General features: G+C 39.5%; 1 protein-coding gene across 1 annotated transcript in view; it reads right to left on the minus strand.

Annotated features, from left to right (window-relative positions):
• ADCY2 (adenylate cyclase 2) overlaps positions 1-24,386 on the minus strand; it is a 205,016-nt gene that overhangs the window by 179,039 nt on the left and 1,591 nt on the right. Inside the window, exon 2 of the mRNA XM_059855000.1 lies at positions 5,770-5,967. Within this exon, the coding sequence (XP_059710983.1) occupies positions 5,770-5,967 (198 nt within the window). The remainder of the gene's footprint in view (positions 1-5,769; positions 5,968-24,386) is intronic.

Here is a 24,386-nt window from a genome sequence, read left to right on the forward strand (position 1 = left end):
CTTGTACTGGGTCATCAACAAATTTCATTATAGCAGTGACATTCAGTCACCCCTTCACAAGTAAAAAGCACTAATAAAGGGAAACATTCTCCAGAGAGCTCTCTGAGAAATCCAGCCAGAAATCCTCCTCATGCCCGATACCCTCTAAAGTCCCACTACCTGCCATCTCCCCTCACCTACATGTGCAGTTACCTTAATAATCTCCTTCAGCAGGGCTTCTAGTCTCCAGCCTGGAACAAAAGTAGATTTTGTTTTCTCTTTCCAATATACACTCCCCATTTAAAACACTTCTCAGTTCTTTCTTCACTGCTCTCATAATGCACTGCCATGACACAGCAAAGGTTAACAATGGCACATTGGTTATGCCAACAAGTATTTCAGGGATTGCACACTATTGTATTATATTAATCTACTGTATTACTGATTTTAGTAACTGGCAGGTGTGTCTAATAGTTCATCTTTTTCCTGTCTTCTATACAGATATAATCACAACAGACTTGATAAAACCACCTAAATGTCTTGCTATTAACCCTGTGACTTTATATAGCTATTAAAAAAGCATTAAGATAAAAAATCATTTGTTCACTTTCCAAGATTATAAGTGAAAATAGGGCATATACTAGTGGATTGGGGGGGTTCTTGTTTTTCTATCACACCTATTCCTAAAGCAGAGTATCATCTTCATGGCAGTATCTTTTCCTTTGATACAACCCTTCTGGTTTTCTTCAGGTCCTTTTTCAGGCGAATATTCACCTACAAGGTACTGAACCATGCTCCTACAAGATCTGGTTCCTTGTTCAGGATACTCATTCCTGAGAGTATGATTAATCTTAAACTTTAAACAAAGTCAAGTCTCCCCCACACTGCAGATCCTGAACAACTGGTATAGCATCAAATCACCCTCACTCTCCTGTGCTGCAGGGACTTCACTGACACCTGCCTTGCTTTCCTCAAATATCTAGCAATATATTTTTCTATATACTGCTTAACTAAAAAACATGTTACTGATAGTTTAGGGCAGGGCTGACTTTAGATAAGGCAAGGTGTGGAAATCAGACCCAATGTAATTCATGTAAAGACAAGTCTTCCCTTTCTGCAGACCCATTGTTTCACCAAGCTGCCTAATACAGGAGCTGATTACCACAACCACAGAAACTTTGTGTAGGCCCTCACCCTTCAGCACACAACAGATATCCCCAGGTGCTAAGACAGTATTGAAAAAAGATAATTATAAATACTAGGGAATAAAATTTTGCCTATACTTCTCAAGCCAGGACTGCTCCAAGGCCCAAATCAAACCATTCTACGTCGATGGATTAAAAGAAAACAAATAAGTACTTTAAATTCAGCTCAAAAAGTAGAATTTGGGCTAAAATAATCAAATATATATTCTAAGCACATCACTCTGGATATTTTTTTAAAACCTTAAGTGTCAAATTCCGCTTGAAGTAATTTCTGTGCTGTAACTGAATACAGAGAAGGAGGAACACATCTGGTGCCTGCACTGTGCAAACATATTTATGATTAAATAGAATTGAATACCAAAATCCTGCAATGACAGAATTCATTAGACTAGTACAATGCTGCATAATTACTCTTTTTTTACATCATCCACTGCATGTTTTAAGAGCTCTTTTTACCCACTGATATCAATGTGCTATAACATATTTACATACACCCTGTATAAAAGGCTGAGGAAGCATTAGACATGTCAGAGGGTGACACAGAAAGGCAACTGTTGTACAATAACTACACTGTCAGCAAAACAAGAGAAAACTAATTTAAATTCATTCCCCGGCAGGAAACTCTACAGACAAGTACTGGATTTACATTTTGAAAGGAAAGGTGCTTCATACTATAGTAAGGAAGAGTTCTAACACAACAAGATCAATCCATCACTCCTTTCTACCAGCACTCCTTACTCAGCTTGCCTGCTTTGCATTACTGGCCCTCCCCCAACACACCATCCACAGACTTCCTCACAGACCTTGCTAAGTAAGCATCACCCTTGGGTCTTTCCTCACTGAAAACATCTTCATACATTACTGCTCTCACCTTAGACTTGGAAGAAAGTTGCCAGCAGGCAGTGGCTCTCTCTGAGCCTCAGCATGACTACCTTTGCTCTACTTCTTTCCTACCAACCCAGCTGTCTCATGACTCCTAGCAGGCAGCCTAGTCTCCCTCCTGGCTCATGCAAACTGTAGCACATGAAGGTCAGGATCCAACTTCCCCAGGCCACCAAGGAAAACCAGGGGCTCCAATGCCACAAAAACCTGGGCTGACACCAATAAAGAAGGGTTGCCACACTTCTTTAAAAAAAATTGTCAGGTACCAAAGACTTTTGCCATCACTGTTTCAATTCTTTTCAAGTTAAGCAGCCCACTGTCTCCCTAAGGCACGCTCCATCTCCCTCTCAGTGTACTCACCATTCTTCATTTTTGACACAGAGGAGTAAGGGAGTTTGGACTAACTAAAGAGGTAAGAGGGCTACTAAGGCTGATGGTGCAAATAGGCTGGCTGCTCTCCCAGATGGGGTAGGGCTGATGCCCAGGCAGTCCAGTGACAGTAACAGCCTTTGGATCAGGTTCATCAGGCAATTACAGAGCCAGCATGGAGCTGACAGATTGGCACAAGGGACAAAGTAAGTGTCCACAGCCACACTGTCCTCCCCCTTCAAACAGCAGCCAGATACCCACCTGATAACAGTTTTCTCCAAAGCTGTACCTGCAACCAAAGAGCAGCCAAGGAAATGGAGACTGATAAAAGCAGTCTTCAGCGACAGCAAAAAGACAGCTGAAACCAATTACTATTTGCACTTATTTCACATCAGCCTACATGTTTCTAATAAAAAAACCAAAACAACGGCCCTGACCAGCCACTTCATTTCCAGCCCTCTAGTAATTGTGGGTTATTTGAGCTATGTGCCTGCAGGCTAATGAAGAACTGCTCTGCATTAAATATATATTGAGTTCCTAACCCAAATAATCTCTCTCAAATGGTATTTTTATTGTAAACAAAAGCCGTAAAAGTTCTCCCCTCAGGTTCCTTAAGACAACAGAGAAACACTATAATGAGCAGTTGCAAACAGCCAAAAGGCACAAAAAAATCATTAAGCCAAAATTTAAAAGATGCAAGGGTGTCACTCAAAGGGCTGTTCCACAAATGGCACATGCTCTGTCTAGTAACTGTGGTATGAAGAAAATCTATCTTTCAATAGTTACTAGTACAAGCCATATTCTTAACAAGCTTAAGATTTAGGGGACATCAAAGTTATGACATTTTTAAACTCTCCTGGACCAGAACAAAAGTTAGGCTGCAATTTGAAGTAAATTAAAAGTAAATATATATAAACATGAAGTAAATTAATATAAAGCACTTGTTTAGTAAGTAACTGTGCATGAACTGACTCTTTCATTTTCATCATTTTCTAATTAGTTAATGTTGAAAGAGATATATTTGAAACCTAACTAATTTAAATTTTACATCATGCCTCCTTTCTTTCATAAAAAGCATAAAGGAATCAAAAAATCACTTCAACATGCCAAGTAAAATGGTTTAAAAGTTCACAAAATGTAAAATTTCAACAAAGAACCTGTTGATGATCACCGAGGAAGGATTTTTCAAATTTGGTTTCACATATAGGAGATAACAGCAGTTATGGATCAACATATTCTCAACGCAGAGCAAACAAAACACCAGCATCACAGGAATACAGGACAGTATTTTACTGCTCACAGCTCTTTTTCAAATGTTTGTAAACATCAAACCTTCAGTCAGTCTTTTGTGTAAGGTGTCAAATTCCCAAAAAGATTCCCATATTTCCACAGTTTACTCTTCACTGACACTAGGCAAAAGTACTCCTACAAAGCAGCCCACAAAACAGCACTGCTATTCAAAGGAGAAAAAAAAAAAGAAGCAGGTTTGGGGAAGTGAAGGATTCTACTACAAGGAGCCACAGGACCTTGGACTCTCAGCAGTGGCCAGGGGCTACCCTCCCTCCAGATGCCAAATGCACCTGCCCCAGGTCCCAGCATTCTGGAAGAGCCCTGCCTGCTCCCAGCTGGAGCCCGCAGAGCACTCGGCAGGGCGGCTGCCCGGAGCCAGCTGCTGCTGGCCGAGCAAGAGAAGCAGCTCCATCCCAAATATCCTTTTCTCCCAGCAGCTCCTGCACGCAAAGCAAAGAGAAGACTGAGTATCAGAGGAGTTGTGTCCTGGCAACCTAGAGGAAGACAATGCCACTTCCCAGAGCTTTACAGTCCTTCCTCCATCATGGGGCCAGGCGCATCTCTTGCATGCCATGGGAATGCCTACATTTTTCCTAAGAGGAAAGCAAGGCAGGACAAATCATCACAGGCTAAACACAACCCCAGGACTGAGACATCAGTATCCTTATTAGATCTCTTTCAGTCCATGTGCCTTTGAAAATCATTACCCTAGCTTTCAAATACTAAAACTAAATTTAGTATCATTTACAATGAATAAATAATATGACTAACTAAATATTTGCATCTAAGATTGAAAGTCTGAAATATTCTAGCATGGCAGGACACAAATGCCAATGAAAACAAATGAAAAAAGTAAGACCTGTGAATTACCTAGATGAGCTATCACAAAGACAGAAGCATTTCCAGGGTGAAATTCGTATCTAAAGAAAAGTATTTCAGGTTCTGATGTTTTTTATTACATGCAAGTGTGACCTGGTTCAGTAGTTAAAACTATTGAAAAAATATAACCTAAAAAAACCCCAAACTAGGTAGGAGGTTTCTTAGAAAATTAATCCCTTCCAAAAAAATGAAAATATAAAGTCACCCACAAAGATAAGGGCTCCAAAAGTATTACCAACATGCACCAGTAATTTTAAAAGTTTACATTTAAGAGTTTAAAGGAGCTACTTAAGGTTCAGTATTTGCCCAAGTCTTTGCAAGGTCTGAATAAAAAGTCAGAGAATTTATTCCAAGTCTGTCTCAAGGACCTAGAGGGCATTCTGGAGAGAGTAACACAATTTAAAGGTTAAACTCATAGAATCAGCATGAAATCTTCAGAAAACATATTTTTATGTTTAAATGACTTTTTCCATCCTTTGAAGAGTTATAAAAATATTATATGAGCCATATTCCCATGTAGAGCTGTTTGGAGAACAGAAAATAATGTGACAGAACTCAAAAGAATTGATCAGCCACAGCGCTGGATATTGCACATCATTTATTGATCTTTCAAAAGTGCAGCTATTAGGCTGCAATTATATTTTGCTTTTTCTTCATTACAAAATTTAAAAAATGTGAAGGGTACTTCACTTCTTCCCTACTCATCCATTTTTCTAGACAAGCAAAGAGACTCCCAGTCCTTTCTCTCATGCGTTGCTAGAGAACACCTTGCAGACTACAGAAAGCCTACACTGAGACCTCAAACATTTTAAACTGAAAAAGACAGCAATAAGCAGTGTTGAACAAAACTAACATTTCTGTCATGTTAACTGGTCACTAGAATCAAATATTCACTCTACAAAGAAGCTGGTGATTGGAATCAAATATTCATGCTTAAAGGAGCTTTAAAATCTAACAGCAAAATCCTTCTAATATTTCCCAGTATTTTAAGTATGCACATCTCTGGTATTTATAAAGCAGATCGAGGGAGTCTCAGCATGCAACGACTTAGTCACAAAAACATTTTGTGAGATGTCCCACAAAAATGAATGTGAATGCTTTTGTATAGAATGGTTCTTGGAAATGTACCCAATGGAAGTAAAATTAGCAATAATGACAGTCTTACCTGGTCCCAGGGACAGATGATTCCTCCAAAACACATAAAGAGATATCCCATGGCAACAAGACATACCCAGACCACCAGAGAAAATATACGAAGCAGCTTCTTAAAGACGGGTTCTACGCAGACAAGGATAAATATAGCAAAAAAAATTGCTAGGGCTGTTGGAACAGTTATTAAAAATGCCACGTGGTCTTCAACTTCCTGAAAACAGAGGAAAAGGAAAAGGAAGTTAAAAACAAATGTACTTTAAGGTCAGATATCAATAACATACTCTAAACTTATTGTACGTGAAGAGAGCAGAAAGACACGACTGGATATCTAAAATGAGTTAAATCAAAACAGGATTTCTTTCATGGTAAGAAGCTGTTATGTGGAGCATCAACCTTGTAACTACTACTGTAACTATTAACCACAATAGCACAACACTTTTACTACTTTGAGGCTGTGAGAAGTGTGGGCAGCATGAGGGGGGCTGAGTTGGAAAGCTGGTTCCAAGCTCAGTCTGCAGGGGACCCACAGCCCATGGCCAACCATCCAACAGCTCCACCACTGGAACACACAGAACAGAGAGGGGCAAAATGCAGAACAGAAGCTTGCAAGGGCATGAATCTACAGGAGAAAGAAACCTCCCCTGATGCCTGGCATGCCCCTGCAGAACCTGTTCTCTGCTCTGCAGACTGAAAAGACCCACCCCATCAGGAGAGGGGCTGGGGCTGAGCCAGGCAGCCCCATCTGCTCTGTAACAGCCAACACAGCCACAGGAACGTGATGGTGACAGCAGCAGAGACCCTCTTGTGAGAGGCACCGAGGTCTGCCTCTGACACACTCCTGACAGCTGTGCTGCTTCCTGGGGCTCACAGCAGGGATGTCACCAAGACACTCCCAAGCCTCACAGAGCCCACTACTGCCCGCTGCTGCAGTTTCACAAGGGCTCCAGTGACACAGCCAGGAACGGTCTGAGCAATACCAAGATGGATTGCAGAGGGTGATGCTAAGGCACTCGGGAATGCAAGCTGGTTTTTCACCTATCCTCGCAAAATTAAAGTTCCCAGGGGAACAGAACCTCAATTCATTCCACTCCAAGTTTGATGCCAATATCAGAAAGAGATGCTCGGAGTGTGAAAGGGGATTGCCAGTGGCAGAAAAAGGAATTAAAGCCACTCTAGCCAGAATGTTGGCTTTGGGGCCATGGGCAGTAAACAAGAAATGTGCACCGAGCACCTTGTCACACAGATGTGGTGGGATGGCTCCCATGACAGGAGTGTTGGAAGGGAAGGATATTGGCTCTACAGGAAGGAGAGGGGACACAAGGAGGGGGTGTTTCCCTCAATGCCAATGACCAGTGAGAATGCACGGAGCATCCCCTGCCAAGGGATGGATGAGGAGCTGAGGGCTTATGGGCTGGGTTAAAGGGAGAGCAGAGAGCAGGTTAAAGGGAGAGCAACATCACAGTGGGGGTCTGACATAGGTCCTCCAGCCAGGAAGATTGAGAAGATGAGGCCCTCTCTAGACAGGAACAACCTTGTGTTCACAAGTCCTGGTCCTCATGAGGAACTTCAGCTACCCCAACACCTGCTGAAGGGGTAACAAAGCAGGGCATGAGCAATCCAGGCGGTTCCTGGAATGCACTGATGATAATTCCTTTCTCCAAGTGATACACGACAGGCTGGGTGGGGCTTTGAGCAGCCTTTTTCAGTGGAAGGTGTGCCTGCCCATGGCAGGAGGGCTGGCACTAGGTGATCTTTAAGGTCCCTTCTAACCCAAAGCACTCTATGATTTAATATCATCTGAAGCAAGTTGAGAAAACTGTAAATCACCCTGAACAATGCAGCTGTCAAAATGCTTTAAAAATCAACTACATCCATAGCTCTATAAAAGCCTTTTTGACAGTGATAGTTGAAAGGTACTAGATGTTTTGATTCTGCTTAAAGTATTTATCTGGAAGTACAGACTCTAGATCACATATATACATTTTCTCCTAGCAACTGCTTACTTTGAAATGTACAAACAACACCCAGAGCAAGGACTATAATATAATGTGAAGTAAGAATATTCAATATTTAAATTTATATACAGAGCTTACTTGGAAGCTACTACACTAACATCTTTAAATGATCTAATGACGGGTGCATTAAAATAAAATAAATATTTGATTTTCTATTGCTGTACATGCTCAAAAGTCCGCCTGGTTGAAATACAACAGCACCAAATCAAAGTACAGTCACAGGATCTTTAGTCATTCCCCAGCTGTTATGAATTCTAACAGCCTCATTTGCAGCAACAAGGATTCCCCAAAAGCAGGCTCCAAATGCTACTGCTGCAACAGTAACCACAGACTTCATGCAGAAAAGCCTCAGATTCATTTTTCCTGGTGAAATCTTCAAGAGAATCTGAAAGTACTTATTTGATGATTTGTAAGACATCTAAGCACAAAATAACATTTCTTTTTCTCTTATTTGTAGTTGCTGCCTTAGTGCCCTGTTAAATCTTGTTTATTGATGGGTTTTCGACTTAAATACATAACACTTTACTTAAAAGTATTTTAATATGACTTTTTTTCTTTCTTATGTATAAAAGATTTGCTTCAATTAAATAAAAACTAAAAATTTACAAATAAATTTTTAAATTTACAAACATCTACAAATGCCATCAGCAGGTAAGGATTTTTTGTTTTGCTTGGGTTTTGTACCCTGATCCAGTAAATTTTACAGCTTGATATCTAGAGACACTTGCTTTAAAAATCTGGACCCCTTTGCTGTTCCCAGTTCTTCATTTTCCTTGCAGCCCTGCCTGCATGTGCACTGCAGACTGGGACATCCAGCTGCTCCCAGCTCCAGCTCAGGAGCACCCAGCACCCTGGCAGGCTGAAACCAAGGGAAATGCCACAATATACCCTGCCCTGCCTGGCAAAAGTCAGCTCATCTTTCAAATTTTCTTATTTTTAATTCCCTCTTAAATTTATCAAGTCATACATTCAAGCAATTTTTACTGCAACACTGACAATCACAGTATAAGCAAAAGAAGTGTCAGGAAATTTTAAGTGGTGATGCTAACCCTGAAATGCAAACACTAAGCTTCCAAATATCAAACACATACACAAAGGCTTTTAAGCTCTTGGTTCTTCACACTGAAAACAAAATTATGGCCTTAAATTTAGGCACAGAGGTAAGAAGCTGCAAGAGCACAGAGCTGCACAGTAAGAGTAAAAATATAAAACCTACTTACTAGTAGGAAAAACTACTGATTTATATATCTAAATGTTGTGATTTTTGATCAATCCCATCTCAGAGACTTGTTTCAGTTTATTGATTTAGTAAGTGGCACAACTAATGTCAGCTCAGTGATCACCAAAAGCATTTAACCTCAACCAGGTGGGATTGCCAAACTCTTGTTGCAAGAGACAGGTGTCACAGGCAACAGGACAACATCAACTTCCTTGCACCATCTGTCACACAGCCCAAGTCACAGCACCAAAGGAAACCACAAACTCCTGGAGTAAGCCCAGACTGTGGAAAACCACATATTTAAATGATGGAAAATTGGCATTTCAGCGATAAGGATCATGCTACAAACATACTAGTGAGAAAATCCACATGTACTTCAACTGCATGCTTCTCCACACCAGTAAAAAAAGTAATAAATCTACTGTAATTTCTGGGAGGATCTGGCTTCACAACAGATCCACAATATTTAGATGTCTGTTTAGAGCACACGTATGCTCATGCAGCTACATATATTTATATTTATTCTATAATTAGACCAATCCCTCAAAATGCTTGTTCCAAATTAAAAGCTACTCAATTTCCTTTTTTATGCATACACTCATCTCAACACCTAGCTGAACTATTTTGATCACTAAAATCTAAAATTTTACTTCCACTTTCTCTCCTTCTGAGGTTGCCTACTACACAAATTTACATTTTGACTTAAATGTATGCAAAGAAAAAAAATAATAGACACACAGTATCAGCTCCTGAGAACAGGTGACCTCCTTGAGCTGATACAGGAAAACATCCTTCTGCTGTTATCACAGCACACCCTGTACAAATTCTGAAGTAAAATTGAAATTTAAAGACAGAATAGTGTACATGTTAGGCAATTTGAAAAATATATGAAAAAATAAAACTTCATTATAATTTGTATCTTTTACAGAAAGCTTCAATGTGTACAGGGGGATTTTCACAATCCTGCCTTTAAAATACAAACTAATGTCAGCCCAAGAAAAGCAGGCCCTGTAAGACAGAGGTTTATTTTGGAAACTGCTTTGAACAATATCTTCCTATTACTTCAGAGGAACTAAATCTCTATAGAATTGTAACTATAAGAGCACAACATTTAGAACTTGCAGCCTCCCAATCAGTATTTGCAATTATCAGCATGTTGGAAGTTGGGTGCAGCAAAATCCTAAAGGTTAGCTGTTCTGTTACCTTACAACTTCCCAAAGAGGTAGGGGGGAGAAGAAAAAAAAACAAACCCAAACACTTTGCTTTTTTTATCCTGCTAGTCTCAGAAATTAAAATACACCAGAGGTAACGGAATTAAAATATCAGCATGACACTTTTGAACATAATGGCTAAGCCTGCAATAGATGGATCTTACCTGACAGTTCTGTCTCCCTGAGTGTTTTCTGTCTTGCTGTCTTTTAATTACTGAAGAAATTAAAAAGTCTACTGTTAGAAATTTTTCAACCCCCACAAATTCTTCCAAAGTGTGATAATCTTGTTATCACCAGTAAGATCCAAAGTCCCTTTCAATCATCTTTCCAAAACCTACAACCTTCTCTCAATCTTCATCCTGATCTTTATCAGATAATGTCATGCCCTCAGTTTAATTTTAAACAGCAAATCTGCTTTAGAGCACTTCACTGTCATATATAAAAACACAGTCAGATGAAATAATCCATAAAAATGAACAACTAAGCAGTCAAAATGCCAGTTTTAGCATAAAATCTTTTCACATGGTCCTTCATTCTTTTGACACTTTTTTTTATTCTTTTTGTTTAATGGAATTCACCAGTAGTATATATACAGAGGACTCCTGCTGGGATCTGAAATTTCACTTTCTTTGAATTAACTCAAACCATTTACTACATTAAACTCCTACTAAAATCCCTTTTTGCTGAGATCAATGAAACACACTCTAAATGTAAATATAAAACCAAATGATTAATGTTCTTCAGACATTGATTTAGTTTTTTGTTTCATACATCTATTCAATTTTCAGTATCTTCAATTTCATGCAGCTATTTTCAAAAAATGTGGAGTGTTAGAAGAAATGTTACAGGGCTCAAGGATTACCAGTTTGCTGACCTCTCAATCAAACATTTTCCTTTAAAAGGACTGACTTAAAGAATCTGTTGAGTTATCTCTGCAGCCAAAACAGCCCATTTTTCCTCTAAAACCTTTGCCAGGACTTGAGACAATGATTTTCAGAAGACATAATCTCCCTTCTCTTTGTAAAACTGGACAGCATTTAAACTCTCTAATATCACCAAAAATACTTCTCTACAAAATCTGCAAAATTCTGCTGGCTACTTCTGACCCTTCTCCTATGGTTTTCTATTTTATTGAATTTGCTTATGTCTGACTGCACTGTGTGCCATCTGCTAGACAGCTGAAAAAGTCTCCATTTTATTAAGAGGTGCCGTGCCCTGCTCCTGGCCAAGCAGCTGTACAGTTTCATCTAGGATTTCATCATTTAGGACAACAACTGAAATTTTTTTGCCAGCAGTCCAAGGTTTCTTTTCCATCAATTCCATTAGTATTAGTCCATCTCAACTTCAGAAACTGTGCAGTGTCTTTAAGGCCAGATGCTACTTCCAATACCACACAATGTTCTCTGGATTCACAACTCAGAAAGACTCCTGTGCCTTTTGTGCCCAGAATTTATCTTTCATAACATAAAACTTCACTTGTTATTCTTGCTTAGCTGCCTGGTAAGAAGGTTTCTTATGTGGGTTTTTTTTTTTTAATCTTCCATCAAGTTTTGTGCAATGTATTCAAGGACATTAGGAGAAAATTAACTGACCTGTATTTTTAATCAAACTGTCTTGAAGTTTGTGTCAATGAAGCTTTTCATTTTCACTAAAGCCCTATGCAACTGCATGTCTGAATCGTTTTTCTCTCTGATTCAACATTCCCCATCTGGCCGAGCAGATCAATGATAACAGCATCAGGCCCAAATCCAGCTGTTTCATGATGTCTGTTGTCTTGAGAAATTCAGTTCTGTCTATTAATGAGTCTTATGTGCAGTCTACACTTGCTGTTAGTGCACAGAGATCTCTGACTCCACACCAGATGAATGTCAGTCCAGCCATTTGCACGTCACATGGATCATGTGGCACTACAGCTGCCCAGCTGCTGTGTGATGTTGTATGTAACCATGAGAAGCAGTTCTGCATCCATGGTCCCATTCTACACCATTCTGCATTCACCAATACACGGGAATATAATTGGAGCAGCAAGATTTCATCCAAACCCTTCAGATGACATTCTGGCCACCTGAAGCATTTCCCCAGGCTGGAGAGCCATGAACTGTATGTGCTGTAAATGTGTTCCCCACTAGAGAAGTGTTCAGTTTTGCAACAGTGCAGCCCTTCTGCTGCAATCCAACAAGAACAGTTCTCTGGCATTACAGGCAATGTCCTTGTGAGCACAGAGGACTCACAGTGACAATACAGTGACCAACCCTGCACGTCTTGTGAACACCCGTCTGACCATACACATACCTGACTACCAAGCCAAGCACTTTTGGCCAGTGATTTATTATTATTTTTTTTTAATCCAGTCACATATTGATATTATTTATCTTCTCAAACAGTCTGTAGAAAATGATGGCATCCAGATTTTTCCTGATAGATGTAAGTGAACCTTGCCTGCTTCACTCTTGTAGCAATGATTATCAGGAACACAAAGTCATACCTGAGATCAGACTTCTCTGTTTAATGCAAAAAATATCCGACTCCACAGAAGCTTTGGAAAGGCTCTTTGGAGGTGCTGTGGATGCTGTGCAAGTAACAGTAGCATAAGAAGTTGGAAGAAAACTTCTGGAGATAAAACGTTTGTTGCTAGTGAAGAAAGCAGAGAACAGTTGTAACATTCCTGGAAATGATTCCCCAGAAAACCCAACTGACCAAAAAAAAAAAAAACAAAACCATGAAAAAAAACCCCAACTGGATGGCAAGCAAAAGTTCAATAAGCAGCTAAGAAAATGTGCTCAAAAAGGAAATCAAAGAAACCGGGGTATTTGGGAAATAGGGATTTTGTCTCTAGAAGGCAACTGAACTTAACAAAGAAAAGATAGGAATGATTTTGCTGGCACTTCCATAGGAGAACATTCAAATTGAATGTTATAGATTGATTGTTACAGAAACAGAGTACATGGTTTAAGAGAAGCAGTAATGTCAAGGAGACCAGTGAGTGTCAACTAAATGAAAGGACAGAAGTTGATTAAACTCAGCTAAGGAGGTTTCAGCAAAGGAAAGGCAGAACAGACTCTCTTTTTAAAATCTGGCAGAGCAGTATGACACCATATGAAAGGATACACTCTTCTCTACAAGCCTAGGAAGCTAGATGGAAGAACCAAAATGCCTGTTGTTGAAGCATTATTTACACAATAGTCTTACTGAAAACTTGGTGTAAAAAATCATTAGCAGAATAAGGAAAAAGCATAAAAATACTGAAAGCCATACTGTTCACCATGGACTCAAGAAAGGCCTGTATTAACAGTCTAAGAGAATTAACAAATAGTATAAAGTGGCTATGAGCCAAAAAAAAGAGACTGAACAGCAAAGCCTCATAAAAATAAATTACTTAGAGGACTGGTTATCATACAGATATAAGGAAGGCTGTCAAAGAAGAAAACACAGATCAAGGGATACTTTAGTGACTCCCAGATGGACTTGCTAAGCATCACAACAGCAGATGGAAGCTGAGACCACAGCCTGTGTCTCATGCACTGCTGAAAACAAAACAAACAAGTACACAGACAAAAAACCCACCCATACAAAGAAAGAGAAAACAATCTTGAGATCAGTTTGATCTCAAGAAATGGGAAGAACCTGGTCCACAAAATATTGCTGCTGAGGGGCTTCTTTATAACAATGACAAATCTTGTTAAGAAAACAAATGAGAAACAAAACCCAAACACAAGATTTCAGATTAAAATCTTTGTAGGTAGCCTGAGGACACTATAAAACTCAGAGGCACAGGGCAAAAGCTAATCAATTCCCCTTAACAACTTGAGAAAGACCAAAATACAACCAGAATGTCTCAACATCCAAGTAAGGAAGCTTCTAAAATTTTTCTTCTGTAGAGGAAAAAAAACAACCAAACACAAAAAACAACACAACAACCTGAAAGGGGATAATGAAAAAGGATTTAATATAAAGGCTTAATTAATATAAAGACTCAATAATGCAGGCCAAGAAAAGAACTTGCTTGAGAAATTATTTTTAAGAGTATACAAATAAATAGTAAATTTGTTTTGAAACATAACCAGGAGTCATGGCAGCCTGCTAAAGAACTTCCAAACAGATTATGCAGGTATTAAAAAGAACAACTAGAGAAGAACAGACTGTAGCAGAAAGCATTTGGGTTGTTTGTTTTGTTTTGGGGTAATTCTCATTCCAAAATAATCTCTGCAGAGGGAATAAATCTGAAAGTCTGTCTCAAAGCATTAGCGTAAGGGATTACAGACAAAAGCAGAAACGTGAAATGTAAAAAAAAAATCACCACAAGCAGTCAGGATTCATCAGAAAGGGCCAATAAGACTCAAAGAAAAAGGAGCTAAATATGTAGTAGCATGTAACCTGCACCCCAAAGTTCCACAGTATCCAAAGACAGGCATGTGATGTAATGCCAGTCTCTCCGGGGATCCCTCTCAAAGACAAAGGGAAGTACCAGCACATCTGGCATCTGCCAGGAAAAATTGTAACAAACAAAGGTACCAAAGTCCTCAGGAATCCTAGGGCATATGTTCAAAACATCCATAAACAGTTTGGAAAAGGGCTGAACAGCAGTCTGGCAAAGATGAGGGTCAGCTATGAAGAAACACAAAAGGATCTCATAAGAGACACTACCGAGCAAGAAAATGGCAGATGAATTTCAGCAGAGATGTGTGTGCAGAGATGCACCTCAGAGAGAGCATCCCTAACTTTATACACATGACAACAAGCTCTTGGCTGACTAATAATACTCGGAGATAAACTCAGGTTGTTTTTTGACTCACCAGCAGTCAAAAAATAACCTGAAATGCAGAACATAGGAAAATAGAATAAAGAAGAGAGAACATCACAATGCCACCTCAATGCATAATGAACACCGTAATTCTGGTTCAATCACCATTTCCAAATGAATGCAAAGAAAGAAAAGATAGTTTTCAAGAACAGTCAAAGCTGCAACACAGTGGCTAGATTCTGAAGGAGCAACATTTGGTTTTAAGGTTTCTCTTCTTGGCACAGAGTGAGCACAACTGTCCTTTAATCCAGCTCTTCTGATGTTTAAAGGTAGTGTCCATCTCAGGCCAAAAGAAACAACCTCCACTGGAACTATCCGCTTGCAAAGGTGTAGGCAGAATCCCATGAGCTCCTGACCATTCCTACTGTATCATATGCCATGGAATAGAGAACAGGCACCTATCCCTGCCAAAAACCTAATTAGCAGAACCAGGATGTGGGGGCCTGTATATTTTATGTTTAAAAATATGCCCCGTGCAAACACCATGCACTCCACCTGAACAGTGAGTGGTTTTTTATACATCCTCATTTGCCATATCAGCAGTTTTCTCCCCCTTGGTTTATTTTCCATTGATTTGTGTCCTCTCCTCTGGTTAACCACATGTCAGATAAAATCTGCCAGCGCATACAACTATGTATCTAATAAGCTGGGGTTCAGAGGGCCCAGGAACAGGGTCTGGGAATATGAACAGGACTGCTCTGCCTTCTTTTGGTCATCCAGCAGCATCTCAACCTTCTCTTAGGCTGGCAATTATCAAAAGCTTTACTTTAAAACAAGCGAGAGCATAAGAAAACTAGGATGGTTAAACCCAACTATTAGTGGCTACAACACTCAGCTGGGTGCACTTCTAAAATTGTCCTACTCAATGGCAGTAGCTGGCAGCCACAGAAGATAAACCATGTCCCAGAGAGCAAGGACAGTTAATTACTTTCTTCTCCCTGAAGTGTCCCCTTCAGAAGAGGGGGGATACAGCAAGCAGAAAAGTGAGCAAAAATCTGTACTTTGATGAAACCAATTATTTCAGGCTCTAGAGGTAATTAGAACCTACTCACATCATTTATTAATTTTTAATGTAAATATAGTGATCAAAATATCTTTCTTGCATACTTTATTCTACATGCATTGGTTCTGACTTCCTCTCAAAAAAAAAGGTGGGTTAATAAGTCAGTTTAGCTTGCTTTTCAGATATTCTCAAAATCCTTCCTTATATTATAAAAACACTTTTAAAGAAACTCTCCAATAAATGCAACTACTATTTATACAGATCACAATATATGGAAGATAAATTGAGTAAAACACTTAGGAAGAACATATTTTTTTTAATAAAATATATTAAAAACGTGTCATTGAGAAAGCTCCATCAGCTAAGCATTACGGATAATACAATACTTCACAAGACTCAAAGACATATTTTTCAGATTGACTGTACTGCAACATGTATTAAAAGTGAAATTATGGCCTTTCTTGTACCCATATAGATTCATGGAAGTCTGAAATACTCATTTAGATTTGTAGAAGTCAGAAGAACTCATCTGACTCTTTGAGCTATTTAATACTGACAGTTACATATTTTGGCTGTCACTTCTAAATCAAAGCTAAAAGGTGGCTTTCCCTCCCCATTTTCCTCCTGACATAATAACTTGAGAATCTGGCTGTAATCAAGAAAAAGTGTCAAGATGCAACTCACTTAAAAGTAAGAATGACAAAATTTGAACCAGGGAGCACATGAGCTTCAGCACATAAGGAAACTGCTCATTTTAAGGGTCTGTTTAATGAAGAAAAAGGTACACTTAGGCTCCTCTCTCTAATGGGTCTTTTAAAAATACATTTTGCAAAAATATTCCTAAGATTTAATGAAGAGGCACAATAGGGTAGCATGAAAAACAGCTTTAATACTGAAAGGCACTACTGTCATTTTGTAATTACTTTTGAAGTGTTTCCTAAGGTTGTGCAATTACATGCTAAACACCGTTATTACTATCACAACAATGTTCCTAAAGTTTACTCCCCTAAGGATGCTTTCCACACTCTCATATGTCTCTCAGTTCAACTGACTTCAAACCTAAGATATTTCTTATTTCATTTCTGACTCCATGATCAGGACCACATTCTGCAATGGCTATTATTTCTATGATGATAAAATTTCAAATAAAGGTTACAAACATGTTAACTTACATTTAAAATATAACTGCCAAAAAACATCTCAGGAGCAAAACTTGAGATTAAATCATAAGAAATAGAGCAAAACAGATTCTGGAAATACAGGCATTTTTGTGTTAGTTCAGGGCTATTTTGTTAAAGCTCAGGTAAGAAAATAATAAAAATCAAAGAAAGTAAAACCAATCTGGTAAATAGTTTTATTGTTAAACAGATGTCATGTTACTTGAAGCAACTTTATTAAATCCCACCACCTATCAGTGAGGTTTAAAAATTCCCAGTGCTCACTGGTGCACAAAACAAGCCCCAGTGAGTCTATGGCCATTTTCTAGCATGAGCTAGTAGGGCAGGGATCCCCAGTGGGATTTACAAGACAAGTTACTGGTCTGGACAAGCTCTCAATCCATGTCCTCCTAGGTCTTGACCAGACTAGACAGTTCTCAGACCACTGTGCATCACAGTACCTGCAGCAAGGAAAGACAACCCACCCACCTGCCAAGGTATATGAAGCAACTGAAGTGACATATGAGGAGCAGCTGAAGGAACTAGGGCTGTCTAGCCTGGAGAAAAAGTTGTTCAGTGGGGATCTTAATATCTTCTACAATTAACTGAAAGGCAGAGCAAGGTGGGTCTTGGTCTCTTTCACCCAATAACAAACAATAGGAAAAGAGAAAACGGCCTCCAATTGCACCAGGGGAGGTTTAGATTGCATATTAGGAAAAATCTCTTCACCAAAAGGGTGAACAGGCTACCCAGGGAAGTGCTGAAGTCACCATTCCTGGAGGTATTTAAAACACATGTAGATGTGTCACTTAGGGACATGGCTTAATGGTGGATCTGGCAGTACTGGATTAATGACTGGATTTGATGACTTTAAGGATCCTTTCCAACCTAAACAATTCTATAGGAACAGGAGCACTACCAAGCAGGTGCTGAGCCAAGTTCAAAGAGCATCTGTTCTCCTAACACTTCTCTCAGAGGAAGTAACGTGTCCAAGTCAGTGATGCTGGAAAAGGAGCTGGGGGGAATCTAGTCTTCCTAGGATTATCCTGCCAGACTGAGCAAAGTACCAGCAAATTGGGGAAAGGGACGTGGAAATTTTGCCTAGAATCAAAGGATAGCGATCCCATTTATCCAGTCAGCGAGCAGATCCACTGTGTCAGCCATAGCATTTAGGGTCTTTAAAAGGTCCCACAGCACACAATTGAGCTGTGGGAAGCAGGTGGGTAAAAAGTTAGCTCTAACTACTTTTGCAAACCTTACTGAGCAGCTCTGAGAAGCTATTTGGGAACAGACAGCTCGGCTAGAGCACCTCTCATCCCAGCTGGTGTCTGGTGTATGCAACCAGAAACCACTGCTCCTGCACTCTGGAGCACACCTTCCAGGTAAGAAAACCTTCAAAGCTAGAACCATGGATGGTGAAAGAAGAAAATGTTCAGACTAACACATCATCATTTGTGGTCATTTCCTCTGCCTCTCGCAGACACAAGCCTGGGACAGGGTCACACCAGAAATAGCAAGGGGCTTTTATATCATATATGCACCACTAAAAACAAGAGTTCTGTTTAGAGAAGAGATTAAGAAAATGTTTCTATACAGGTTGGTAAAACAGACAACTGGGAGAGTAAGTGCAGACACAGCCTCACACTCACAGCCTCCATACAGATGGTGCCAATAGTCCCTTCCATTTTCAGCATCACCTGAATCAGGGTCAGTGTCTGAAGGCTGTTTATTCAAGATATAAAAAGAAAAGATATGGAAAAGAAAATGTATTGAGCTGTTTTGAGCTTTAGGTTTTTTCATCAGGTTTGATGCTCAAAGAAATAAAAAGTCAGGGACAAAAGGGCAGAACTGTGCCAATTCTCCTATTTTTGGATCCAGATCCCCCAAAACAGAAGTTTATTCTGTTGGTATCTTCTCATCATCACATATCAATGTGGCTCGAGCAAATTCAATTCTTTCTGAAATATGCAGAAGCTACTACAGCAGCACATAATTATTTGGGATCACAGCTCCACTGTGACTGGGGAGTAGGCACAGAATCAAACACTACAGGTGTTCAGCTGCACTTTGTTCCCCAGCACACCCAGCTGCTGAAGAGATCTGCAGAACACATCTATCTGTGTGAAGTGTCCATCAGTTTGGAGTCATGCATGGAGCAGCCTGGAAGGCTCCAGTGACCGCTACTGTTAAAACAAGAAGTTTTCTTAATCACAGTGTAAGCACAGGGACCGTGATCTCTGGATAAGGTCCTTAATCTAGAAGAGCCTTTGAAGGCTCAAAGAAATATATTCACTGTTTTGTAGGAGCCAACAAATGGGTTGGATGTATCTGTCCACAAGAAGGAACTTGAAACCAATTTATAAAAATTTAAGGAAGATAGGCAGGCAGGTATTCACAAGTCCATGGCAGATCCACTATGAAGTTGCCAGTACAGGATTTGTGAATCCACATACCTGGCTTGAGGCTAATAAAGACAGCAGATAATTAGAGCCCAATCCATCATCTGTCTTATTCCCACTGCACATCAGTAAACAGCTCTAGTCAGAATGTTATTTATCATGTCTGTCAGCTGCAGTAATGATTAGCAGTTGTGGATCCACCATTCTGAGTCACAATTTGTGGCATTAAATAAGTTTTCTATTGCCAAGATATTCATAAAACTTCAATTGATTAAGATTACAATTAAAGGCTAAGCATTTTTCCAATATTGCCATACTCAGAGTTTTATCCAATTCTTATTCAGAATTCAGGTTTTTCAATATGAAAGATGAAACAGAGGCATGCAAAGTGAGGTTGCCACCAGCACCTCATTAACTCGATGGCACTGTTTCCAGACTTGTTAGGGACTGGCAAATGAGACAAGCTCTTAGCAGCAATAAAAGTAACCACAGACGTACTGCGAGTGTCATTAGCAAATGAAAGAAGTAGCAGCCCAGACTGATGCAGTACTGAGGACTGAAACCAGACAGAAAGCCAGGCAATTCCTGCTTCAGACAGGAAGATACAGCAACCTTTCCTGCCTGACCAAAGAGATAATACGCCTTTAAAAAGTCACTCTCAGAGAACACTAGAAAGAACATCTGGCAGGGATTGCAATATCCTAAGACTGTATCAAGTAACCAGCAACTATTGCTAGAAGAATATCCTGCTATATGATGTCTAGAGACAAGAAAAAAGAAATAGAAAAATGGGGTTTCCTCATGGAACATTTTAATGGGGGACTTGAAAGCAGAACTGTACAGTCAATTATAACTGGAACTGTGGAAAGAAAAGGCATTATAAATACACTGATGTCTATTTTGAATTCCTTCTCATGTTGGTAGTAGCAGTAGTATGGTAGAAAGAGTTTAAGGAGAGGTAGGATACCACCTGAGCACAACAACCATAGCATCAAGTATGCAAAAACCTCTGCTTGTCCTTCAGTTAGTGAGGATTTTCTTACTTCATTACTTTTGCTGTGATTTAGCTTTCTTCTTGGGAGAATGAATATATTGGAGTTTGAAAACACTGTTAACAGATGCTTTGGCTTACTTTCAGTCTGCAAGGATTCCAAGGAACGTTTTCAGACCTTGGGTATTCTTGGGCTTTGGGAAAACAGTTGGTGCTCTTAAACTAAAAAAAGCTGTAAATTACATAGGGTTGATCTCAAAAGATATCCTAAAATTGAGAGTACAAATGGTCTTATAGTATGCCTGTATTATCCCATGCAATTAGGTTATCTCAAGAATGCAGATACACAATCACATCGTCAGTGTGGTGACCTTTTGGTGTGGATGGATGAATTCTTCAGAGGCAAACTGATGAGATTAGAACAATACCAGAGGTACCCATTAGATGCTTTTAGAGAATGATGAAACATGCTAAAACTACGCTTTCCACATGGATGTGGAAGACTATTCCCTCTTCATTTCAAGATGAGAGTCTGATCAAGGAAATCTGGAAGGGCTTGGCTGATGTCCAGCTTTTACCAGAAACAGCAAGAATTTATTTCAGGAATAACACCAATTAGAGGGAAGAAATGGCACACCTCAGTTCAAACCGCAAGAGGCTTACACGACTCTCCTGATCTTCTTCTTGCATAGAAACAGTTCTCTGCCAACCAGAAAGTTTTCACATACTCCTTCAGAATGAGGCAACTACTTCTTCCATGCAGGATCAGCTGATGGTAAGTTCAGTCTGATGCCAGAAAATCAAATCCTGCAGAATATACATCTGCCATGCTGGAGGTTCATCCATCTAGTTAATTGTATTCCCTCTTTAAGAACCATTGACTGCTCCCCTTTTTGCTACAGAAGGTATTTGGTTATGTCAGTAAAATAGATGTGCAACCTACTTTTAGTTTCTTGAATTTATAAATCCATAAAAAGGTTCACAAATCTAAACTGAGCCTGCCAGCACGATCCTGAGCTTTTCAGGAACTTCAAAGAATTGGTTGAGGGGGCAACTAATACCTCTGCTCCACAGCCAGCCCTTAGGGGGCTGACCCAGAACAACCTCAGAGTGCTTTGCAAGAGGGAAGGCAACACCATGCCACGTTGCAGAAGCACTTTTTGCTCAACACATGCCCCAGATGGCCAAGGATACCCTCAAGAAACACACACCAACACACCAGAGCCTACACACCAGCAACCACATCTTAAGAGCTTTACAAGGTCACACGGGGCAGCAAGAATTCGGGAGGGGGATGAAGGCTGCAGCTAATGTTAACACCACACAGCAGGCTTACAGGTCCTGAGCAAGGGGAACAGGCCAGCCAGCCTAAAAGAAAACAGGTGCATCTGGGAGCAGACTGGTGAACTGTAAGTTTTCAGAAAAGGAACAGAAAGAAGATCACAACAGGTTTAAATCTTCCCCCACTTCCAACACAAGTGCTAAAAGATTTTGATGTCCCTGAAGTAAAGGTTCTTATTGAAGCCTTTATCTATGGGCTAGGCACTTTTTAAGTCTAGAAAAATGCATGGATAAAGGAAAGTTATGGCTTTCCAATAAATTTTGCAATTTGGGCATCACCCCTGTCTTCAGGGCTTTTGTTTAATCATGGAAGAAATTAATAATAATTTCAGATATTTCAGGTACTCTCACATTTTACACTATGAATTTAAAAATGGCTCTTTTTTTCAATCTCCTGCAAATTTTAGTTATAAGAGACATGCTTCTACCAGAGACAAAACTCTTCTAGATACCACTAAAAATGGCCATAAGCTTTTAGTACTAAAAAGGGAGAGATGGGTGAATAATGAGGTTTTAATACATATTACACTGAAAGAACAACACAATAGTCAGAGAGAAAATGAAGCTGACCTCTGGCATTTTTAAGTCCTGAAAGGCTTTCGCAGGTTTGGGAAAATAATTTACTCTCTATCGATTGAAGCAGCAGCTAAACATGGATGACTGATCTCATTTTGCCAGCTTGCAGTTCATGCCAGGTAGAGAAATACAGAGGATACTCTGACACAGGAAATTCAAAGGTTGATACTATCACTACATTATTTAAAATTACAAGCTGTGAATGGTCATCATTCAAGCTGACTCAAGTTTTATATCTAGTGTTTGAGGAGATAGAGTGCTTAATTCCAAAGGTCAAAATCACAATAGTTCTCTGAAACAAAAGCAAAATCTCCCAAGAAACCTCTCCCAGTAATAATAGCAGTACATTGTCTGAAAGAAAAGTAATCTGATTTCCAGGCACACTTTGTAAGTAATCTTGTTTACTGTAATTTTGCAACAGCTTTCATAAATTTTTCATCTGAAATCAGGAAGGCTATAGCTTGTATTCTGACAGGTTGAAAGAGCTGAGTAAGTAAAATACATCCCCTGTGTGGCTGACTTTGTTTGGGAACACTTAAGAATACTTTGCCACATGAAAAAACACAAAAAAAAAGGCAACTCAGACACCACAGTGATATATTTTAACAACCAAATAAAACATTAAAATAGAAGGAGAGCGTCCTTTCACTTCCACTGGTTTCCAATTTTTTTTTTAAGATAGCCTAGAACATGAAAATGGTTCACACTTCATGAATATCCATCCTAACAATGTCAAATTCCACATTCCATGTTCTAAGCTGTTCTATGAAGCACAAGCAAGAAACCCAAACTGAGTGTTATAGTGAGTCGTTCTGGAGTTTTTCCTCCACAACAGGCTTAAGTAATTTTCAGTGAAATCTTAACTGCTTTGTACAAAATCTAAAGGAAACAACTGTTAAGAAATATTTCCCTTAACTTTAGATGCATAGCATAGATCTGCACAGAATTATCCCACTTCAATTCCACTGGGCCTTTTCTACAAAATTAGGTCTTCTGTCAAAACAATCACTCCTGTACAAGTTGTGCAAGATGAAAGATAAGGATATTAACACCAGATTTGGTGGCTCAGATACTCCTAACCACATGTCCCTTTTATATCATTAGGCACAAAAAAAATGACTGAAAGTCCACAGCTCTATAAAATATGTATCATTCATTCAGAAGCAGGAGAAACAAATCTAAACTTTCAGGAATACTTTAATCACAAATGCAACCAGAAACTAGACTATAATAAAGCACTTTTAGGTGAAATTCTAGGCAGGGTTCCAAAGGATTTTGTCCAGCATCCTGTGGCTGGAAGTCCATATAGGCAAGCTTTCTCTCTGCCTGAAGTCACTTTCATCTGTCGACTGGAAACTTGGATGAAGCCCACCTCTTTCTCCACTCACCCATCCAGTTGTTAGCTACAGGAAGATAAAGGCTCAGGAAAACGGTTTTAAAAGCTTTTTTTTTTTTCCTCTTCTGGTATGTCTGGAATTCCAAATGCAGACTGAACTATTAAAGTCACTCTTTCTGAAGAAGTAATGCCTGGCAAGATTCAGCCAGCTCACAGTTTTGTTTCCATAACTTTCAGCAGTCCTTCCATTTGGGTCCAGTTTTATGTTACCTTCATTACCAAAATAACCACATGCAACTTGCAAACAATGTGCAGACCATACCACAACTGAAAAGTACAAAATTTGGTACTAAACACTGTCAAGCCCCAATTCTGCCACCTTGACTGTGGGCAAGTACAGTGTACATATCCACAGTTAGCTCTGCCCAACAGACTTCCAATTCCACCTTGCAACAGTCCTTTCAGCCCTGGTGGACAAGCACCCACATTAATATACTAGAAAGAGATAAGTGGTCAAACCTGTATTTTGCACACAGAGCTCCAAAATTTAAACCTTTGGACATTAAACAACCGAATTATGA

Source organism: Haemorhous mexicanus, chromosome 1 (assembly GCF_027477595.1).
Source record: "Haemorhous mexicanus isolate bHaeMex1 chromosome 1, bHaeMex1.pri, whole genome shotgun sequence".
Classification (NCBI taxonomy): domain Eukaryota; kingdom Metazoa; phylum Chordata; class Aves; order Passeriformes; family Fringillidae; genus Haemorhous; species Haemorhous mexicanus.